The following is a 19,921-nucleotide window of genomic DNA, read 5'->3' as shown; positions in this document are numbered from 1 at the left end:
GTAAATACTTATATACAAAAAAAAATTATGACAAATATAGTAAATTTTCTAAAGTCCCACTAGATCTGGCAAGTCCAAAAAAAGACGGGGGAGTGGGATAAGTATCTAGTACTAGAGGAATGAATAATAATTGTGGTTTAGTCATAGTATGAAATATTATGCAGCCATTAAAATTTATATTCAGCAAAAAACAATATTAAATGTAGAATGTGACGTATGAAATATAATCTCATGTATGTATTCACACATCAAAAGATTAGAAGGAACTCTACAGTGTTACCAATGCTCGTCTCAGAAGTATGTGAATAAGGTGATTGTTATTTTATTGTTTATACTTTCACACACTGATTTTTGCATGGTGATTATACACTACTTTGTAAACAGATTTTTTAAAATGTAAGTAATAATAAAAACAGGTCTTAGCCATTGTTTCTTTTCATTTCCTTGAAGCATTTCTTTGACGGTGTTGAAGCTCGTGTGGCACAGGGCATAAGGGAGGAGGAAGTAAGTTACCAACTTGCATTTAACAAGCAAGAACTTCGTAAAGTCATTAAGGAGTACCCTGGAAAGGAAGTAAAAAAAGGTCTAGATAACCTCTACAAGAAGGTTGATAAACATTTATGTGAAGAAGAGAACTTACTTCAGGTATGCTGAGTTCTTTTGACCGTCTGGCTTGAGGATCCTTATATATATTGCTTTTCTTTAAATATTTTTCTAGAAATGCTATAGATCTAGAGCAGGACGTGAGTTCCATTAAAGTACAGACCAGATTAATGAATTGTGAGGAAGAAAGGAATACTACTTATATAAGAATATATGGCTATTTCTGCTTATTTCGTATTTCTACTTTATTATGGTGAAGCATTAAGTTTGTTTTTCTTTGGTTGGTTGGTTGGTTGGTTGGTTGGTTGGTTGAGTGCTTGGAATTAGAAATGGGTTCATAATCTGGCTCCAGATTAAGCTGCGTGACTTTGGGAAGTTACTTAACCTCTGTGAGCCTTAGTTCCCTTATTTCGAAAAGTGGAAGTGATACCTCTCTTGTATAGTAGCCACTGTATTGGGCAACATAGCAAGACCTTGTCTCTACTAAAAATTAAAACAATTAGCTGGGCATGGTGTCATGTGCCTGTAGTCCCAACTACTTGGGAAGCTGAGGCAGGAGGATCACTTGAGCCCAGGAGATTGAGGCTCCAGTGAACTATGATCATATCACTGCACTCCAGCCTAGGCAACAGAGTGAGGCCATGTCTCAAAAAAAAAAAAAAAAAACAAGAAAGAAAATGAGCTTAGAGGCTTAGAGAGTTGGAGTAATAGGACCAAGCTCCCATAACTAATGGGTAGTAGAGCTAAATTTAAAGACCAAATTAGGCCATTATTCTTTGTAAACCATATTGAAAGGCCCAGATATGAGTGAGAGTAATTCTGATTTCACCATCATGGAAGACTTCCTAAGGGATATTGCATTGTTTGTTTTAACCTCTGAAAGTCAGATGTATTTTAACAGGCAAAATGGGGATACAGGGAGTAGCATTCTAGAAAGAAATAATATGAGCTAAACGACGAAAAATAAAAAGCATAATACTGCTTAGGGAATAGTGATTGGTCTCAAGTTGACAGGAATTTAGGATTTATGAGATTTAGGGTTTACATGAAAAAACCTTGGAAGAATACATTCCCTCAGCTGTCAAATAGGGAAGATGATCATAATACCCACCCTCACCAGGTCATCGTGAGACTTAGTACTCTAATATATTCATAAAGTGCTTTGTACTGTGCTGATAAAGAGTGAGCTTCAATTAAGCCATTATGTCAATATGTGTATCACATTGTGTCTTGATAGTTGTCTACATATTAGTCTCCACTGTTACACTGTAAATCACATGATTGCAGATAATGGGTCTGACTCATTTTGCTGTCCTCCAAGGCATCAAGCAATGTTTTGCATCAACAATTTTAGATAAAGAAAATTTTAAATTTTATAGGAAATGAAATTAAAGCATTATATTTTATATAATCACTAGTCTTAGTTCTATACATAATTGTGCATATCCATATCTGTGTTGCATATTGGAGTGTATGAGATAATAGCTAAAATGTCATGAGTGCTTACTTGTGTCAAACACAGTTCTAAGCACTTTATGTACATTTCTTATTTAATTCTCACAGCATTATGAGGAAGGTCTTATTATTATCTTGGTTTATAGATGAGGAACTTGAGGCGTAGAGCAGTGATGTCATATACTGAAGGTCACAAATCTTGTTGGTAAAAGTAACTAGGATTCTGGTTCCAGAATGCATGTTCTTAGTTACTATACTACCCAGATTCTTAGAATATGCCTTGGCATTATTTCCGCATACTAGATTACATATTATTTCCATTCATAGCCTAATGAATTTTTTTTTAATAATAGGTTGTGTGGCACTCCATGCAAGATGAATTTATACGCCAGTATAAGCACTTTGAAGGTTTGATAGCTCGCTGTTATCCTGGATCCGGTGTTACAATGGAATTCACTATTCAGGACATTCTGGATTATTGTTCCAGCATTGCACAGTCCCACTAAACCTTGGGAAAGAAGAAAAGATAAATGAATGAAGCATTTGAGTATACCAGACACTATACCAAAATACCAAGCAACTGTTTTGAGAACCCAGACTTAAAATTTTATGTATTATTAAATGTTAGATAAATGGGTAGTACCATACTACAAATGTTTAAATGTAAAATTACCAACCTATATAGCAGTTTTATTTGCCCTACAGGTTGCATACTGACTTAAGCATTTATGTCATCCTAAAATGCCTTTAGCATTTCTCAATGACTGGATGGGAAATTTTCCTTTATTGCCTAGCTGCTTGTGTTTCAGTGGTTGTCCTGTGTGCAGCGCATTTGGAGTTCTTCAGCTTTCACTGCTTCTCTGTTGCTTGCTAATCATGTAACTACTAAAATACTGTACAAAATTGTTTTTTTCACACTAACAAATGTGTATATGGAGAAGAGGGCTCATGTGATCATTTGTAAAGTTAGATTTTTGAGGATTATGTGACTGTAGTAATAAATGTGAAATAAATTTTCAAAATTGACATTTGATAATATTTTTAGGTTTATTATATGCTATCTTCTGTATTAAAGCAAGTTCTTACAAAATCCACATACAAAAATTAATTGCAAGTTTATATACCACAAAACACTTAAAAGTTTAATAATAAGTAAAGTAAGCTGGGTGCAGTGGCTTATGCCTGTAATTCCAGCACTCTAGGAGGCCAAGGAGGGAGGACTGATTGAAGCCAGGAATTTGAGACTAGCCTGGGCAACACAGTGAGACCCTGACTCCATAGAAAAACAATTTTTTGTGGTGGCACATGTGTATAATCTAAGCCACTTGAGAAGCTGAGGCAGGAGGATTGCTGCAGCCCAAGAGTTTGAGTGAGTTGTGATTGTGCCACTGTACTCCATCCTGGGCAACATAGCAAGACACTGTCACTTAAAAAAATAATAAGAAGAAAAATAATAATATTGAACCTGTTTAGTATTTGGGACTATAACAAAAGATGTGCTATGTCCTGAATTGTGTCCCCACTAAAATTTTATATTGATGCCCTAACCCCCCATGTGGCTATATTAGAGATAGGGTCTTTAAGGAGACCATTACGTTTAAATGAGGTCAGAAGGGTAGAAACCTTGATCCAATAGACTCAAAGACCTTGTAAGAAGAGGAAGAGACACCAGACCTCACTCTCCCTCTGCCGTGGGAGGGCACAATGAGAAGGCAACTGTCTGCAAACCAGGAAGAGAGCCCTCACCAGAACCTGACCATGCTGGCACTGTGATCTCAGACTTCTAGCCTCCAAAACAGAAAATAAATTGTTTGGCAGCCCAAGCTAATACAAGATGTATAAGACCTTTACGGAGAAATTGTAACTACTGAAAGATATTAAAGAAGACCAAAATAAGTGAAGTATTTAATGTTTCCAGATGAGGACACACATACTGAAGTAGAAATGGCAGTTCTTTTTTTTTTTTTTTTTTTTTTTTTTTTTGTCTTTTTTTAATTGAGAGACGATCTCAGCTCTGTTACCCAGGCTGGAGTGCAGTGGTGTGATGATAGCGTACGGCAGCCTCTATCTCCTGGGCTCAAGTGATCCTCCCACCTCAGCCTCCCAAGTAGCTGAGACTACAGATGCGCACCACCACATCTGGCTAATTTTTGTAGAAATGGTGTCTCACTATGTTGCTCAGGCTGATCTCAAACTCCTGGGTTCAAGTGATCCTTCTGCCTCAGCCTCCCAAGTAGCTGAGACTACAGATGCGCACCACCACATCTGGCTAATTTTATTTTTTGTAGAAATGGGGTCTCACTGTGTTGCTCAGGCTGATCTCAAATTCCTGGGTTAAAGTGATCCTTCTGCCTCAGCCTCCCAAAGCTCTAGTATTACAGGTGTGAGACACTGTGCCAGCTGGCAGTTATTTTCAAGTTTAAAGATTCAGCACAGTTCCAGTCAAAATCACAACTGTCTTGGTTTGGTTTTGTTTCTGTAGGACTTGACAAGCTGATTCTAACATTTATATGAAAGATCAAAAGACCAATAGCCAATACTCCCCTTGGAAGGTGGAAGGAGTTTCCTTATCAAGAATTATAATTAAAGCAGCATTTTATTGGTACGAAGATAAATAAATAGACCAGTGGAACAAAACTGAGAGCCCAGAAACAGAACCATAAAAATATGGACTCTCTATTACCCATGTGGCGTGGCAAGTCAGTGAGGAAATGATAGACTTGGAATAAATGGTACTGAGACATTTGGTAGTCCATAAGAGAAAAGGTGAAAATGGAACACCTTTCTCACACCACACACAAAATGAATTCCATGTGGACTGAATGCCTCATGCGTCTGTGTGAAGAGACCACCAGACAGGCTTTGTGTGAGCAACAAGGTTGTTTATTTCACCTGGGTGCAGGTGGGCTGAGTCTGAAAAGAAAGGGTCAGCAAAGGGTGGTGGGATTATCATTAGTTCTTATAGGTTTGGGGATAGGCAGTGGAGTTAAGAGCAATATTTTGCGGGCAGTGGGTGGATCTCGCAAAGTACATTCTCAAGGGTGGGGAGAATTACAAAGAACCTTCTGAAGGGTGGGGGAGATTACAAAGTACATTGATCAGTTAAGGTGGGGCAGAAACAAATCACAATGGTGGAATGTCATCAGTTAAGGCTATTTTCACTTCTGTGGATCTTCAGTTGCTTCAGGCCATCTGGATGTATACGTGCAGGTCACAGGGGATATGATGGCTTAGCTTGGGCTCAGAGGCCTAACACTGAATACCCAAATGTGAAAGGCAAAAACTATAGAACTTTTCAAAGACAGTGTAAGAAAATATCTTTTTTGCCTCAGGACAGAGAAGGAGTTTGTTTAAAAAGACACAAAATCACAAATTGGAAAAAAATTAATAGATTTGACTATATTAAAAATAAGAACTTACACTATTTTGATGAAAGTGAAATAACAATCCACAAATTGAGAGAATAGAACTGCAACACATCACAAAACAATCAGCATCCAAAGCCTATTTTTAAGCTCCCAAAAATCAGTTTAAAAAAAAAACCGTAGAACAAAAAAAAACCAAAAAACTTACAAAGGCATTTCACAGAAGAAGGAAGCAGAATGGCTAACAAGCGTATGAAGTGTTCACCTTTATTTGTTATCAAGGAAATGTGAATTCAGAAGGATGTGAAGCCATCAAAACACAAATGCTTCTACAATCACTTAAACCATTTGACATTATCTAGTAAAGATGTGTGTCACCTATGACTCAGTAATTCCAGTCTTAGGTGTGTGCCCCAAAGGACAGATCTTAAAATCCCTTATGTCCCTGCCAGATATGTCCCTTACTTTCCTGCTTTACACATTAGAATAACCTATGTGCTTACAAATACAGGTGCCTGGGCCCCACCTCCAGACATTACATTTCAATTGGTCCAGAGTGGGGCCCAAGCATCCATGGTTTTTAAAAGCTTCCCATTAATTCTGTTACTCTAAGGATTGAGAACCACTGCCACAAAGAAACTCATGTATTATGAATTAATAATACATAGGTTGGTCCAAAAGTCATTGCTATTAAAAGTAATGGCAAAAACTGCGATAACTTTTGCACCAAACTAATACAAAGTCTAATGAAAGTTCCCATCAGTACTTTTGTTTGTAATAACAAAAAACTGCAAACAACCCATATGTCCATAATAGTAGAGTGGATAGATTGAGGTATATAGTCATTCAATAGAATACCAATACAGTAACAAAAATGAGAGTACATTTTTGCTATACAAAGAATGTAGATTAATGACAGGAAAATAATGTCAGATGAAAAAAGTAAATCACAAAAGAATACATGCGGTATGATCCTATTAATATAAAAGTTCAAAAACCTTTAAGATTAAATAATATGTGGCTTGGGATTACAAATGTAAAACCAAAGAAAAGAGAATGATAAAATTCTGGAGTGATTGGAGGAGCAGGAAAGGAAGGGGATGGTGTCTGGCAGGGACATACAGGATTTTAAAGGGATATTAGAATATTCTTAAACTGGACAGTGCATATACAGATTTTATTGTATCCTGATACTTTATATCCTACATATACTTTATTTTATTTTATTTTTTTTTTGAGACAGGGTCTTGCTCTGTCACCCAAGCTGGAGTACAGGGGCACGATCACAGCTTGCTGCAGCCTCAACCTCCTGGGCCCAAACAATCCTCCCACCTCAGCCTCCCAAGTAGCTGTGACTACAGATGCATGCCACCATGCCCTGCTAATTTTTTTTTTTTTTTTTTGTAAAGAAGGGGTTTTGCTATGTTGCCCAAGCTGGTCTCAGACTCCTGGCCTCAAGCTATCTGCCCACTTCAGCCTCCCAAAGTGCTGGGATTACAGGCGTGAGCCATCATGCCCAGTCATAAATTTTATTTTATATCAATTCAATACTTGATTTAAATATTTAAAATCAAATTCATATATGTGGATATGCATATATCTTTACTGATAGATAATAAAACCTAGACATTTATAGATAAGATCTGGGGCCAAAGGAGATTTTAGTGCCTTGATCAAGGTCCAAGCCAGGCATTAACAGAGCTGATATTCCACACAACGCCATACTCCCTCTCAAAGTGCCAAACACTTCCTTTTCTCTGCTGATATCAGGGATGGCACAGATATAAATATATATCACCTCTAAGGACAAAACACTGGTATCCTCGTTAGCAGGCAATGGTTAATTTTAATGAGGTGATATGGCTCTCACTTAAAAGCTGGTGAATAACTCCCATTAGTTATAGTTTTATAAACCTTAAAGTTCTATATTATTATTTGCTAGATGTGATAACGAGAGGAGCATAGAACTTTTAAACAAACTATTGAAAATCATAACTTAGAGAATACTTGTAGATGAGAAAGCACTAAGTAAAAATAGCTTTTCTAGGAAAGTTAAATGTGTAATATCAATGGTGTCAAAGAAAGATTATTAATTCTCATGGCTATCTGCTTTGGGATCCTCTACCTCAATGTTTCTCATTGTATTTATTAAACAACTGGGGATCTTGTTGAAATGCATATTCTGATTCAATAGGTTTTGTGTGGCTCAAGATTCTACATTTCTCACAAGCTCCCAAGTAGCATCAATGCTGCTGTTCCATAGCCCCTGCAGTTTGAGTTGCAAAGCTTTAAAGTGTAAAGTTACATCATTTGTGCCTCTGAACAGGTAAGGATTATTAGTTTTTTCTCCCTTGAGAGACAGTTGATAAGCTTGTGTTTTAAAAAGGGGTTCCCGGTTGTTACATTTGGTGGTACTGTGTTATAATGCTCACTTATCTAAATACCTGAGTGAATATACTCCTAAGCACATTAAGGAGTAATTCCTATTATCAAGAGAGGATGGGGAGAACTAAAAGTAGAACTACCATTTGATCCAGCAATCCCACTACTGGTATCTGCACAGAGGAAAACAAGTCATTATTCAAAAAAGATACTTGCATACGCATGTGCATAGCAGTACAATTCACAACTGCAAAACTGTGGAACCAACCTAAATCAATGACTGGATAAAGAAACTGTGATACATGTATATACGAAGGAATATTAGTCAACCATAAGAAGGAATGAATTAACAGCATTTGCAGTGACCTAGATGAGACTGGAGACTATTATTCTAAGTGAAGTAACTCAGGAATGGAAAAGAAAACATTGTATGTTCTCACTGACACATGGGAGCTAAGCTATGAGGATGCAAAGGCATAAGAATGATACAATGGACTTTGGGGACTTGGGGGGAAGAGTGGAAGGGGGGTGAGGGATAAAAGACTACAAATACAGTGCAGTGTATACTGCTCGGGTGATGGGTGCACCAAAATCTCACAAATCACCACTAAAGAACTTACTCATGTAATCAGACACCACCTCTACCCCAATAACTTATGGAAAATTTTTTAAAAAGAGAAAGAGGGTGGGGGAAGAAAGTCAAAAGGCAGTGGGATAGATGGAACGGGGAAGAGGAATATATGAATACAGATGGAGAAAGTGTTATAGGATCAATAGGCTCATATGCCTGCTGCAGTAACAGACCAATTAACAGAGATAGCAGAGATGCCACACACAGTGTCTGGGCACAGCGGCTCATGCCTATAATTTCCACATTTTGGGAGGGCAAGGTGGGAGGATTCCTTGAGCCCAGGAATTTGAGACCAGTTTGGACACCATGGTGAGGCTCCGTCTCTACAAATTTTTTTTAAATAAGCTGTGCATGGTGGTAGGCACCTATAGTCCCAGCTACTAGGGAGGCTGAGACAGGAGGATCGCTTGAGCCCAGGAGTTTGAGGCTGCAGTGAACTGTGATTGCACCACTGCATTCCAGCCTGGGTGACAGAGCAAGAAAGACCCTGTCTCTATTTTTTTTTTAATTAATTAATTATTGCAGGTGCCGAGCAAGAAGATGTGAGGAGACCCTCAAATCCATCTCCCAGAGAAGTTCCAGGCTGGAATTTTTAAGGGGATCATGGAGAGCGAAGGGTTGGAAAATTGGGGTCAGACAAGGGGGCTGGATCCATCAGGACGTGAAAACTACATTCTTTGGTGAGTCAATTCCTCATGGGGGGCCTTCAGACCAGCTGAGTCAGTAGTGTGATCCGTGTGCAGGACCTGAAGGACTATTTCCAAGGGAAAACTGACATTTCACAATGTGTAAGTTGTTATCTATAGAGCAATTAAGGAAAATGGTAATCTAGGGTCTACGTGATTCTAGGACACTAGGCACCAAACAACCATGAAGAAGCAAGCCAGAGAGCAAGCTGACCTCATGGTTAATGCTGAAAATGCTGCAAGCTTGGTTTATTTTCCTTTCTCCCCTCTCTCCTTCCCCGGTTAATTTTATAAAGTTTACAGGGCAGTTTCAAAAGGGAGTTCTAGGAGGCAATGAAGAATACAATAAGCAAGACAAAGCAACGGCAGCCTGTGAGCATATTGCTTGCCCAGTGGTCTTGTGAGAATGGCGTCTCCACGTTCAGCATCTCAGTCAAAACCTCACTTGCATATCTGGATCTCACATACAAGATGATGGGTCTTTCTAAAAGTTACATATTTTGTTTAATTGGCTAGAAGAGAGGGTAGTGAAGAAGTTAAATTGAAGAATCTCTTCTGATCTGAATTTTATACTTGTCTCCATTGAATTTTAAACAGCTTTTCCTGTCATCCTTTAATTTAAATTATGTTGCCCTGTAATTCCCACATAAGAGCCTATTCTTTTCCTTCGTAGCACTTACCAGAATTTGAAATACATTTATTTGTCTCTTTATTTCTTCAGTATCTTGCCTCCCACACTTAGACTACAAGGTTTATAATTTGGATCAAGACTCTTCTGTTTACTAGTATCTATCTAGCACTTGTAAGTACTTAATAAATGTTACACTTTGGGGACTTGGGGGATTTTGTTTTGAGGCAAGTTCTCGCTGTGTTTCCCAGGCTGGAGTGCAGTAGCACAATCATGGCTCACTGCAGCCTCAACCTCCTGGTCTCAAGCGATCCTCCCACCTCAGCCTCCTGAGTAGCTAGGACTACAGATGCACCACCACCACACGTGGCAATTTTTAACAATTTTTTGTAGAGACGAGGTCTCACCATGTTGCCCAGGCTAGTCTTGAACTCCTGGTCACAAGAGATCCTTCCACCTCAGTCTCCCAAAGTGCTGGGATGACAGGCAAAAGCCACAGAACCCAGCCTACTGACAGGCATAAGCTACAGCACCTAGCCTAAACATTAAGCTTAAAAAGACAAAAAGTGAGCTGGGTGCCGTGGCTCATGCCTGTAAGCCCAACACTTTGGGAGGCTGAGGCAGGTGGATCACTTTGAGCTCAGGAGTTTAAGACCAACCCGGGCAACATGGCAAAACCCCGTATCTACAAAAAATACAAAAATTATGGCTCACGCCTGTAGTCACAACTACTCAGGAGGCTGAGGTGAGAGGATCACTTGAGCTTGGGAGGTGGAGGTTGCAGTGAGCTGAGATGGCACCACTGTACTCCAGCCTGGGCGACAGAGCAGGACCCTGTCTCAGGGAAAAAAAAAAAAAAAAGACAAAAAGTGAACAGGTCATTGTTAATTCACGGAAAGATGAAACGGTAACTCCTATTTCTTTATACTGCCTTCAGTGTCTAAAGCACAGCCATACTCTCCAATGTCAGTTCCAATTGTGTGGAGGCTCTGCTCACTTTGTTCCCTGCTTGAGCCCAGTACCTTGCTGCAAGAGCTCAGTAACTATATGTTGAAGACATACTCACGCTAGGGTCTGAGTGAATGAGTTGTTACCAGGAAGTTGGCCCACAAAGTAAAGAAAATTGTGCTCTGCCTCTAATTCTTACTTCATACAGCATTTAATACAGGATCCTGCACACACTGTAGTATCAATTCAAGCTATGCCTGTGGATTGAATTAAGTTCATGAAGGGAACTAAGAGAACGTTATCTCCTATAGAATTTAGACATGCTCTTTTTGGGAAGAGGATTTTCTAGATCTACTTCTGTAAGGCCCTCTGCTAGACACTGTGGGCTGTGGGGACTGCCTGCTCTTCCTTGCTAATAGAACGCTGCTTTTTTTTCACTCTTGCTCTGTTACCCAGGCTGGAGTGCAGTGGCGCTATCTCGGCTCACTGCAAACTCCACCTTCTGGAGAACTCTGCTTTTTATAAGGTAGGAACATGCCCAGACTAAGGTGAAGAATCAAAATTAGCACAAAGCATTGGATTCCAATCTGCTGCATATTAAAAACCACTGGGGAAATGTTAAAAAATACTGATATCTGCAACCCACTTCAGCCAAATAAGAATCTCTGACTGAGAGCAGTGGCTCGCCCTGTAATCCCAACACTTTAGGAGGCTAAGGCAGGAAGATATTTGAGCCCAAGAGTTCAAGACCAGCCTAGGCAACATACTGGAAACTTGTCTCTACAAAAAATAAAAAAGAATTAGCCGGGTGTGGTGGTGCACACCTATAATCCCAGCTACTCAAGAGGCTGAGGTGGAGGATTGCTTGAGCCCAGGACATGGAGGCTGCAGTGAGCTGTGATCACGCCACTACACTCCAGCCTGGGTGACAGAGTGAGACCCTGTCTCAATCCATACATACATATATACATACATACATACATACATACATACATACTACCTCAGGATTTTCCTAAGCATAGTAATCATACTTTAAAATCTTGTTATTCAAAAATTACACTTTAGAATCTCCACATACAACTCAAAGTATGAGACCTATAACTGCATAGTGATTTGGTTTTTTGGTTTTTTTTTCCCTAGAGGCATTCTATGAAATGCAAAAGAATATTCAACAGTAGCCTCGCTCTAGCCATTTGCAATTAAAATGAGAAGGTGAAATGTGGTATCAGACACTATTGTAGATTAGAACAGTATTTTGTTTCATTAATGGTTTTATAAGCCTGATTTTACTACTCATGAGTAGTAATGAGTTGTTTCTGTGTTGAATGAACCAGCACATTATTTTAAAGTGATGTGCCATTCGTGCTTTAGGGCTAATAGAGAACAGAAGCTATGTCCTTGTTTGGGAAGAAAAGATGAACTAAAAACCTTACTGGATGAACGTACAAATCCTCTGGTGAGCATTCTGAAATGCGAGGTATTAGTTTGGTTTCTTGTGCCAATGAGGGGAAGGGTAGGAGGTTTTATACTGAGGGATCAAAGAAAAATGTAGACCGCTGAATGATATGTGTGCATTCACAGCAAATATGTAAAAATAGTGTGTATATAAATAGTAGAGTGTGGGCGCTGTCATTTAAAATGTTAGAACACCAGGCTAAAATTTCTTTAAGCGTTATCTAGATGTTGCTTTTAAGCATTAGGGGGTCCTATATAAGTTTCATTGAGTAATGGATTATATATGATAAGTAAATTCTTGCCCAAACTTTTACACTCATTTACTGGGTGACATTAGGCAAGTTATTTAACATCTTTTGGTCTTGAGAAGCACAATCACGATACCTTTGTGTCTTGTACATGACACATCGTTATAGGCGCAGAAAAGTTTGAGGGTTATTTGGGAGAGATTTTATGTTGTTTCATTTGAATTTAACATACCTGGCATTTGCTATATTTTAAGAGAGACATTTAGCCCTTGGATAGTTTGTGTGGGCCAACAGTTCTTTTTAGTTTATCCCCCAGGCTTTGCCAAGTGGCAACCAAACCAATATCTATTGCTCTTCAACATCTTCAAGGTCAGCATTGACCAGTCAATATTATAGCATGTAGGCCAGGAGAACTTACTAAAAGGATTTTAAAGTGCTGGAAGAATACATTTAATCCAAAATACCGCATACTTTCCTAAGAGAGCTTGGAAGCCTTAAATTTAATATGAATAAAACTAATCTTAAAATAGTATTAAAATTTACTTATAATAACTGTCCTTGAAATTTATAAACCAAATTTTCTTTAAATTAATGATAGCTATAAATGTACTACATCTACCCTGTGCTCATAAAAATTCATGTCCATATTTATTTATTCAGGAGGAGTAATCTGCTGTAAGATTGATCAAACCATGAAATGTATCACAGTGAACAGGACTCCAAGTAGAAGAGAGGAGGAGGCTCTGACTTTTATTGATGAAGCCTGAACGATGTGCCTCTCCCTAGGGCACCATTCTAAGCATTCTGATTTTTCTGCTGCTTCTCAGAATTCCTTGTCTTTTAAATAATTTCTTGCTGTCTAGTCTTTGGACATATACACATAGTTTATTTTTCTGTCTGAAAAATTATATTGATTTTCAACAGAAAGTTAAAAATCTATCAATTTATTCTATAAATAAGTCAAACTGTCTCTCATTCTATATCACAGTAGAATCATGCTGGATCCTGGTGGGAATATCCACCACCGTTCCACTTGCAACAAGGATTGGGCATATGACTAAACTAACTGGACCAGGCGGACACTCTGCTTCTCTACCAGGAATCGGGATCTTGAGCAGTGTGACACTGGGTGGAATGAAAGTAGTTGGAGTTAAATCCTTCCTGTGGTCATACTAAAAGAGACTGCCCATAAGTTTATTCTATAAAGACCCCCAAGAGTTCTCCTGGTTTCTATCCCACCTCAAGGTCAGGTGGTTCTGTTTTCCTTTATTCTGTGAATTACCCAAAGTTCTTCCATGCTAGGGTGCACGAGTGGTAGGAAGCACTTAAGTTAGCTGAAGCCAATTTCTGTAGCTTGCAACCAAAGATCTCCAGTTGATACAAGCATAAAGCATGTATGTACACAAAATAAATAAACTATGTAAGACAATACAGTAAATCACAGATGCCAAACAAACGGCACAGATAGCAGGTGTTGCAATAGCTCAAAGGAGCTAGATATATCTATGGTCTGATAAAGTCAAGGAAGATTTTATAAAGGAAAAGGGTTATGTGTCTTTGAGTTACTGTTGCCCATCCACTGGGCAGCATCTATGAAAGATCAATAGCAGTATAGCATCGAGTTAAGGGCTCAGGCTCTAAGTCAGAGAGAACTTGGGCTTAAATCCTGGCTCTGTCTGGCTATATAATTTTATTCAGGTAAGTTAACCGTTAACCTCTTTGTGCCTCTGTCTCTTTATTTGTAAAACGTAAGGATTAATACTCATATGATAGGTTCACTGTAAGCATTAAATCAGATGATGCTTGTAAATGCTTAGCACGTACTAATATATAATCAATTTTAAAAAGAAATGAATCAGGCACTGTGGCTCATGCCTGTAATCCCAGCACTTTGGGAAGCCAAGGCAGGAGGATTACTTGAGCCCAGGAGTTTGAGACCAGCCTAGGCAACATAGTGAGACCCCTGTCTCTACAAAAAAATTTAAAAATTAGCTGGGCATTGTGGTGCATGCCTGTAGCCCCAGCTACTTGGGAGATTGAGGTGGGAGGATCACTTGAGCCCAAGAGGTTGAAGCTGCAGTAAGCCATGTCTGTGCCACTGCACTCCAGCTGGGGCAACACAGCAAGACCCTATCTCAAAAATAAATAAGTAAATAATTTAAATTTTAAAAATGAAAATAAATGAATCAATGGTGTGTTTCTTGGCAATGATTGGGAACTCAAGCTCAAATATCCAGGGTGAATGGATGAAATTGTACAACATCCTTGGTCCAAGAAAAGGATAACACTAGAAAGGAATTCATTTCTCTTGCTGCCTCCTATCCAACCCCCAACCCACCCCTACACTGTCACACACACAAACATTTTCTGAGGATAGAGGGAATCTCATCAATGTCTTTGTGAAGCTTTAATTATTCACAAAGTCTTTAACAGTGTGCCAAAGTTATTTCATTAGCCTTGTAATAACCCATTTGGTAAGCCTTCTTAGCACTTTTACACACAGAGGGTACAATGTCTTCACCCAGGCCACAGTATCACCTGACAATTAAGAAATGGATTTTTATTAGTTTGCTGCCTTTCTGAAATCATAAAGCCTCTGTTCCTTTTATATTTGGCCAAACATGACTAAGAAGGCAACTATTTTAACAACTTTTTTTGTTTTTGTTTTTTGGAGACAGAGTTTTGCTCTTATTGCCCAGGCTGGACTGCAATGGCGTGACCTCGGCTCACTGCAACCGCTGCCTCCTGGGTTCAAGCAATTCTCCTGCTTCAGCCTCCGGAGTAGCTGGGATTACAGTCGCCCGCCACCAAGCCCAGCTAATTTTTTTATTTTTAGTAGAGACAGGGTTTCACCATGTTGGTCATCTGGTCTCAAACTCCTGACCTCAAGTGATCGGCCCTCGCCTCAGCCTCCCAAAGTGCTGGGATTACAGGCATGAGCCACCGCGCCCAGCCAATTTCTTTTCATAAGGAAGCCTTTCAGGAATTTTCAAACAAGATCTACTTTAGCTTTCCTAGAGAGAAAAAAATATCCTCTAAAGTTTAAGATTCTGAGAGAGGTGTAGGCCCATAAGTATAATCCATTTAAAGGTGATATTCTAGAAGTATGCACAATAAGTTGGAGGAATGGATTCTAGCTGGGAGATTTTAGGGAGCCTTGATACTTTTTTTTCTGCTACTCCATATAATCCATTCTTCTCATAGGAGTCAAAATGGCATTTTAAAATATTAACAGATCATACAAATTTCCTTGTTTATACCCTTTTGTTCACAGTTATTATAGCTGTGTAACAAATTACCCCAAACTGCAATGGGGGGAAACAGCCATTTTGTTTTGCTCATGGATTCTGTGGACGAGGATTCAGGCCCAGCAGAGATGGCTTTGTCTTTGCTCCATGATGTCTGAAAGCTCAGCTGATGCAACTCAGGTTGGGACTGAAATCATCTGAACACTCCTCTTGCAGGACTGGCTGTTGGCTGGAAGCTTCAGGCCCCTCCAGATGGTTTCTCTATGAAGACTTTGTGCTTTCTTACGGCATGGTGGCTAGGTTCCAAGGGAAGGTATTAGAAGAGAGAGAAACACACACACACACTCATACACACACATACACACACAGAGATTATGACCTACCTGCAAAAGTCACATCGCCTCACTTCTGCCATATTTGATTGGTCAGAGAAGTGATATGCCACTTGCCTACCCTCGAATTCAGGGAACACAGACTCTACCTCTCAATGAAGAGTGTCAGTCACTTTGTAAAAAGAGCATGTGGATGGGATATACACTGCGGCAGCTAGCTTTGGAAAATTCCACCTACCACACCTTTCAATAGTTTCCTAGAACAACGAGGCCTGGCTCAGAGTAGGTGTGCAGCACATACTTGCTCAGGGAGAAACTGAGTGAACAAGAAGGGATGGTGTTTATTCTGAGCCTTAAAAGACAAGCTACTGAGTTGTTTCTTCTTTTTTTTGACAGGGTCTCCCTCTGTTGCCAAAGCTGAGTATAGTGGCATGATCTTGGCTTACTGCAGCTTCAACCTCCTGGGCTTAAGTGATCCTCCTGCCTCAGTCTCCTGAGCAGCTGGGACTACAGATGCACACCACCATGCCTGGCTTTTTTTTCTTTTTTTTTTTTCTAGAGATGGGCTGGTCTCAAACTTCTGGGCTCAAGTGATTGTCTCATTTCAGCTTCCCAAAGTATTGGGATTACAGGCATGAGCCACTGTACCCAGCTGAGATTTTTTAAAAACAACTTTGCTGAGCTATATAATTCACATATCATACAACTTAAATACCAAATGTAACCTTTACAATCAATGGCTTTTAATGTATTTGCAGAGTTGTGCAACCATCACTACTAACTCTAGAACATATTTTATCACCCCAGAAAGAAACCCCATACCCACTAGCAGTCACCCTCCATTTCCCTCCAACCCCTAGCAACCACAAACCTACTTTCTTTGTAAATAGATTCACCTATTTTAGATATTTTGTATGAACAACTGGAATCATACAATAGGTAGTCTTTTCTGATTGACTTCTTTCACTTAACATTATATTTTCAAGGTTCATCCATGTTGTGGCATGTATCAAGAGCTTCACTCCATTTTATTGCCAAGTAATATTTCATTTGATGGACATATACTTTATTCATCCCACCAGTTGATAGAAATTTGGATTGTTTTTGCCTTTTAGCTATTGTGAATTATGCTGCTGTAAACATTTGAGTACATTTTTGTGTGGAAGCACTCTTTTATTTCTCCTGAGTATATATCTGGGAGAAGAATTGGTGGGTCATATGGTAAGTCTATGTTTAACTTTTTGTGGAACTGTCAAACTGTTTTCCAAAGTGGCTATACTATTTTACATTTCCAGCAGCCATGTGTGAGAGTTTCGATTTCTCCACATCCTTGCCAATACTTGTTATTACCTGTCTTTTGGATTATAGCCATTTTAGTAGGTGTGAAGTAGCTTTTCATTATGATTTATCCATATGGATGATTTATCCATTTCTGATGAATAATGATGATGAGTATCTTTTGATGTGCTTTTTGGCCATTTGTATATCTTCTTTAGAGAAATGTGTATTTAAATCGTTTGCCCATTTTAAAATTGGATTATTTCTTTATTATCAAGTTGTCAGCATTCTTCTTCAGCATATCCTGAATTTAAGTCCCTCTTCAGATATATAATTTGCAGAAAATTTTTCCTATTCTGCAGAAAAGGTTTTCACTTTTTTGATGTTACTGTTTGTAGCATAAAATATTTTAGTTTTGACGGAGCCCAATTCATCTATTTTTTCTTTTGTCAGCTTATGCTCTTGGCATTGTATCTAAGAAAACACTGTCTAACAAGCAAGTGTTTTTATAGTTAAGGAAAATTTGGGTGTGAGGGAGAAATAACAAGGGAGAAAGAGCCATGTAAGTTAAGGCATGGGAGAATGAAAGCACCTGGCAAGACGTTTTCAAAATTCAACATATTTGGAGGCAGAGGGGTAGAGAGGAGAGAGTCTACAGTGCCCAGAGCATGAAGGATTTGTACACAGCAGAGGGGTAGAGATTTGAGAGTCATTACCATAGCGACAGTAGCAGAATTCACAGAAGTCTATTGGATTGCTCAGAGTATTATACTCAGAAGACAAGAGCTCTGAAGCTGGAACTCTGGGGAGTGCCAAAATTTAGAGAGGATAAGGAGCTCACAATGGAGGTTGAACAAGAGTGGCCAAAGATGTAAGAGGTAGTCGGGAGAGATTGTGTTACAGGGACCAAGAGAAGAGCATGTTCCAGAAAGAAAGGTGTGATCCACAGTGTCTAATAGTGGTTAAATAAGACAAGGATGGAAAGAATCCACTAAAATTGGCATTTGGTTGGTCATTGCTGACCTTGATCAAGGCATATCAGTGCCTCAGTAGCAGAGAGAAAGCCTGATAGTGGTAGAATTAAGTGCAAAGGTGCTTAGGAAGCTTTAGGTATTAAGGAACCACTCTTCCCAGAAGCTTGATCATGAAGAAAAGAACAGTTTTGCCAGCACTTTGGGAGGCTGAGGTGGGTGGCTCATGAGGTCAGGAGATGGAGACCATCCTGGCCAACATGGTGAACCCCATGGCTACTAAAAATACAAAAATTAGCTGGGCGTGGTGACACGTGCCTGTAATCCCAGCTACTCAGGAGGCTGAGGCAAGAGAATCGCTTGAACCAGGGAGTCAGAGGTTGCAGTGAGCCGAGATCACACCACTTCTCTCCAGCCTGGTGACATAATAAGACTCTGTCTCAAAAAAAAAAAAGAAACAAAAAACAAAGAAAAGAACAGTAGTAACCCAGATTGGTACCCAGGGTCAAAGCCAGGATTTTATTTAAATGACCTTGAGCACGTGTGTCTGTCAGAGTTCAGTGAAGAAAATCAAAAGCATTCTAGGTATTTGAAGAATTTATGCTGGGCAAGGTGGCTCACACCTGTAATCCCAGCACTTTGGGAGGCTGAGGCAGGCAGATTGCTTAAGCACAGGAGTTTGAGACCAGCCTGGGCAACATGGCAAAACTCCATCTCTACTAAAAATACAAAAAAAAAAAAAAACAATGACGGGCGTGGTGGTGCCCGTCTGTAATACCAGCTACTCAGGAGGCTGAGATGGGAGGATTGCTTGAGCCCAGGAGGTCAGGGTTGCAGTGAGCTGTGATCATGCTGCTCCACTCCAGCCTGGCTGACAGAGAAAGACTCTGTCTCAATAATAATAATAATAAATAATAATAATAATAATAAATTCATGAAATTATGTGCTTACAAAATCAGTGGAAGTGCTGGAGGGCCAGAAGTCAAAGGGCCTTCACTGAACTTTTGGCTTCAAGATGACATCACTACTGCTGCAATCCACGGCTTCCACCACTGCTACCACTGTAGCTGCCACACCATAGCCTCCCTGCTCCACCTCCGAGATAGCGAAGGGGAAAAGGACGACAGTTGGTTTAGATTTTTTGAGCTGGTTTAGATGACCGTGGATGTGGAAGCAGGAAGTGAAGATTTGCTCCTTCCCATATGTAGCAACCCAAACATATACTGGTTAGAAACAGAGCCTTGTTTCCAAATGGATAGTCATTTGTGATTATCCCAGAGCACCGTGTACCAAGCACTGCAGTCAGAATGTATTGTCTGGTTTAATTTTCACAACAAGCACACTAAGGGAGGTCAGCTGCCCATGTAAGCAGTTTTCCAAGTCACATGGCTAACAAGTAATGCAGCCACAATTCCAACCCTGGCTTGTCTGACTTGAGCTGTGCTTCCCTGGCCCGGTCACCAAGCAAAGACATTTGCTACCTGCCCGCTTGAGACACAGCAGAGAAGAAGGGCTTTTATCTTCAACCAACCCTCCAAGAAATTGGTTTAGAACACTCCAAAACAACCTTGGAAAGAGCCCTGCTCACCAATCCTGGAAACTAGACATAAACTGGGTCCTGTTTCTTATGTCTATGCCAACAATCGGTTCACTGGATTGGCCTGTCTCATCACCATTTTAATCAGCTTGT

General features: G+C 39.6%; 1 protein-coding gene across 8 annotated transcripts in view; it reads left to right on the top strand.

The window, feature by feature from the left end:
- Positions 1-3,085, top strand: part of EXOC1 (exocyst complex component 1) — a 53,622-nt gene extending 50,537 nt beyond the window's left edge. For 7 of the 8 annotated variants that reach the window (XM_015138645.3, XM_078001494.1, XM_015138641.3 and 4 more), the window contains 2 exons: positions 451-645; positions 2,412-3,080. In XM_015138645.3, coding sequence (XP_014994131.1) covers positions 451-645; positions 2,412-2,564 — 348 coding nt within the window. In that variant the 3' untranslated portion in view covers positions 2,565-3,080. 8 annotated transcript variants of the gene reach the window in all.
- Positions 3,086-19,921: the final 16,836 nt, after the last annotated feature.

The sequence above is a fragment of the Macaca mulatta genome, chromosome 5 (genome assembly GCF_049350105.2).
Source record: "Macaca mulatta isolate MMU2019108-1 chromosome 5, T2T-MMU8v2.0, whole genome shotgun sequence".
Taxonomy (NCBI): Eukaryota; Metazoa; Chordata; class Mammalia; order Primates; family Cercopithecidae; genus Macaca; species Macaca mulatta.
Note: the sequence above shows the minus strand (reverse complement) of the source record. Positions and strands in the feature narration are given on the sequence as shown.